This window comes from Anopheles ziemanni, chromosome 3 (assembly GCF_943734765.1).
Source record: "Anopheles ziemanni chromosome 3, idAnoZiCoDA_A2_x.2, whole genome shotgun sequence".
Taxonomy (NCBI): domain Eukaryota; kingdom Metazoa; phylum Arthropoda; class Insecta; order Diptera; family Culicidae; genus Anopheles; species Anopheles ziemanni.
The window spans coordinates 44,666,598-44,670,048 of NC_080706.1; the positions used below are offsets into that span (position 1 = coordinate 44,666,598).

At 48.4% G+C, this 3,451-nt stretch overlaps 1 protein-coding gene across 1 annotated transcript in view; it reads right to left on the bottom strand.

Annotated features, from left to right (window-relative positions):
* LOC131284835 (UPF0746 protein DDB_G0281095-like) overlaps nucleotides 1-3,104 on the bottom strand; it is a 7,213-nt gene extending 4,109 nt beyond the window's left edge. The window contains exons 1-2 of the mRNA XM_058313695.1: nucleotides 3,099-3,104; nucleotides 523-651 (exon numbers count right to left, since the gene is read on the bottom strand). Of these exons, the coding sequence (XP_058169678.1) occupies nucleotides 523-651; nucleotides 3,099-3,104 (135 nt within the window). The remainder of the gene's footprint in view (nucleotides 1-522; nucleotides 652-3,098) is intronic.
* Nucleotides 3,105-3,451: the final 347 nt, after the last annotated feature.

Genomic DNA, 3,451 nt, shown 5'->3' on the forward strand with positions numbered 1-3,451 from the left:
TCTCACGCAGCGCTGCTCACTGACTGGAACTGGCGGCAGCTCTTTTACTACGCAACGCGTTAGTCCAATCGTCACGTATTCGTTTCGGATGTTTTCCATCGTTGCAGTGGGCACGCTAATCCTGGCACGTTGAAGACCGCTAGGGCTGCGCCACTGCGCAATGTCCTCAGGCAGAACCGTCACACCAAACACCTCAGCCATGGCAGTCATCGTGTCCTCGGGCGTTGCGAGCATGTCTATCCCGGAAACAACCGCCACTGTCCTAGGGACCTGCAGTCTGGCTTGACCCGCTTCCCCAAGTGCCTTCCGCACAATGCCCAGTGCTGTTGAGCCATCCGAGTTTCTCTTTAGGCTTATCCTGAGGACGTTATCTGATGCCCTGGTTGCCTTCAACACATGCTCGTTGATGAGCGGATCGCTACGAATCTGTTTGTACATATCCAAATAGGTTCTACCCTCAGGGACCGTTACTTTTATTTGAACGGGCCGAGTTTGCTGCTTCGACTTGCTGCTGTTCACAGCATGTTTCTGCTGCTGGTGCGAGGGCTGTTGCTGCTGCTGTTGCTGCTGCCGGTGTTCCTGCTGTTGCTGTTGCTGCTGACAGTGCTGTTGCTGCTGCTGTTGGTCTTGCTGCTGCGACTGCTCCTGGAGCTGGGAATCCACACCGCGCGGCTCCCCCGCAGCCGGGGGGGAATTTTTCCCTTGTTTTCGGTTTCGGTTTCTTCTCCCTCGTCTACCACGGGATCTCCCAGTTTCTTTTCCTGCCTGGGGAAGGCTCTCCGCGATCATCCTTTGTATCGCCGCCGTCGATTCGGTTATCAGTTCCCCCACGTTTAGGTTCTCTCTCCCTCTAAGCAATGCCTCCAACGACTGCCGGCATTGCCGCTCATGATCTAACTCCTTGGCCAGGAGTTCCACCCTCTCGCTCAGCCCATCTATTCTCTTAGTCAAAGAAGAGATTATATCTGCTGTGGGGGAGATTTCGGCTGCCTCTCCATTCTCTTGGCTGCTCTTTGCCGGCGAAGAAACTGGCGGTGTGGCCGAATGTGCCTCTATACTCCCGGTCGGCGCTGCGGAGGACATCGGGTCCGTCAACCCAGCTTTATTAACCACTCGCGTGGGGCGCACCGGCAGCTTGCTTGTCGGCGGGTTGCCTGGTGGTTTCCCTGCCAGGCGGGTCGAGTATCGCGTCGCTTGTTGTGTAGCTGCCATTCAAATCCGCTCTCAACTTGGGCCCTCAGCAACGCCAGCACACTATTCCAGTCTGGGGAATTTCCGTTGGTGCAGATGTTCGCCTGCCACGCGCACACAAGCACACACACTCGCACTATACCAGACTGGGACTCGTGATTCCTCAGTCAAACACGATCAAACACGATCGAACACGCCGCTGAGTATGGCCTCGCTCGTGGCGCACTCGGTTTTTTTTTTTTCGGTTATTCTCTGTTTCTCTGTTCTTTCGTACGGGAGCTCCGTCAGAACACTCGGTTTTTTTTTCGGTTATTCTCTGTTTCTCTGTTCTTTCGTACGGGAGCTCCGTCAGAACACGTCCGCTCGGTTCGAAAGCTCGACTGCGACGCCCCACGGACATTGGGCTGGCCGAAGCAAAGGCAAACTCCCATAAGCGTCCTTCGGTATCGATGGACCGCCGGTTTGGCAATTTTGGCTCTCGGAGGTGTTTCGTTCTCAAATGCAGCACGTACGGAGTGTTTTGTGCTAGCTTTTGTCTTTTTTTTTTTTTTTCTTGATAGCCATGTGTGCCGATGGAAGCATTCACTAAATGATGCACCTCTATCAGGGCTGAATATGATGGCACGGATGGGCCAACCGTGTGGCCGGTTACAGTTGCATAAGCGACGAGGGGAACGGGTAATGGAAGTGGGCATCCCGGACCGAATGGGGCCGGCGAAAGTTGATTGGAAGTGCAAAAAGATATTTCTTCAATCGGGGCCGACGTTAAACGTCGCAGCAATCGCCCCAAACTAGGGCGAAAGAAAATGGTTTACAGTGTCCGCTCGCTTTTGTTACCCCTCGTAAACTCATCGAGCGAATGAGGTCAGGATTTGAAAGTTTTTTTTTTCGTATGGTCTTTGTTGTTCGACGACCGGCAACAATGGATGTGATTTGAGGAGCTCTTTATGATCCTATTGTCAATTTACAAACGGATTTATAAATTGTTTTAAAATCTATTCTAAGCAGCGATAACAAGAATGAATTCTCCCTAAAATAAGCAACACAAGAAAAGATGTTGATGTACCTTGTACAAAGCAAAAGTGAGTTGATTAAGAAGCGGGAAATATAAACATTATAGGTATATGCGAGAACAAGTTTGATGTGTCTAAGGCAGATCGCTTGTCAAGTAAAAGCTGACATAGAGTAAAAGATTAGTTTATGAAATGTGCCATAAAATGTATCTGACATTTAAAGTAAACAAAAATGGACAATGCGCAACAAAATGTGTCAAAACTTATTAACCATAAACTACAATGTTAATTAAAAACTATGACAAAATTAAAAACTCTTCAAACAAATGGTGTGTTCGTGATCGTTTTGAAAAACAAAAATCCATCAAAATAATTAGCGGATAAAACAAACTGCACGGAACACAAAACATACTTTTTCCTCGTAGGTGAGGATGGTAAAACAAGGGAATAGGAGCAAATGGACCAAACTGCTAAACGGGTTATAGTGCGGTTGTTATTGCGGCAAAACCGTTCGTGCACAGTAGCAATTTGAAACATATTTCCGTCACTTTTCGACTCCATCGGTTGGACCGCGAATGAAGCAAATAGTCGAAACATGAGCAAAACAAAAAACTACCTCGAACGAGAAAATGGAAATGAAGAGAGCTTTGCATTCGTGTTATAGTCTGACCGGTGTCATGTTGTTGTGCGATTCTGATTGCAGCCATCCTTTCCATCGAAGCTGGTTCCCGTACGAGGAAATACGGTTTGTGTGCTTTTGAAGATTTCGATTCCGTCCTAACGGGATAGGATTGATAATCTATCGAGCTGTAACGAATGGACGTTTTATGTTGAGCGGGGACCATTTATCATTTTCCACCATTGATATTCCGCTCCAGTAAACAAAGGAATTACCGTCATTTCGAGGAGAAAATGCCACTGGTTCGGAAACGACCTAACGCCGTGTCCTTGCTCGTGGGTAGCATTTTATGCAAACACAGAATTGCAGCGCAGTGAAAGGATTATTGTTTCCATGTTGGCTCGGTAGCAAAGTTGTTGAACGGTAAATCGGTGCTTGTCGAGCCGTTTTCCTTGGGATGAATAACTGTGCGAAGCAGGTGAATCGCTGGCTGGATTGTGCTTCAGCACTTCTTTGCAAAAGCAATCCCCCGGCCACCGGTGCGGATTGCTGATGATGAGTTTTATGTAAATGAAACAGCACTTTCATCGCCCGGCTTGGGGTAATTAATCATCGCTTGAGATAATCC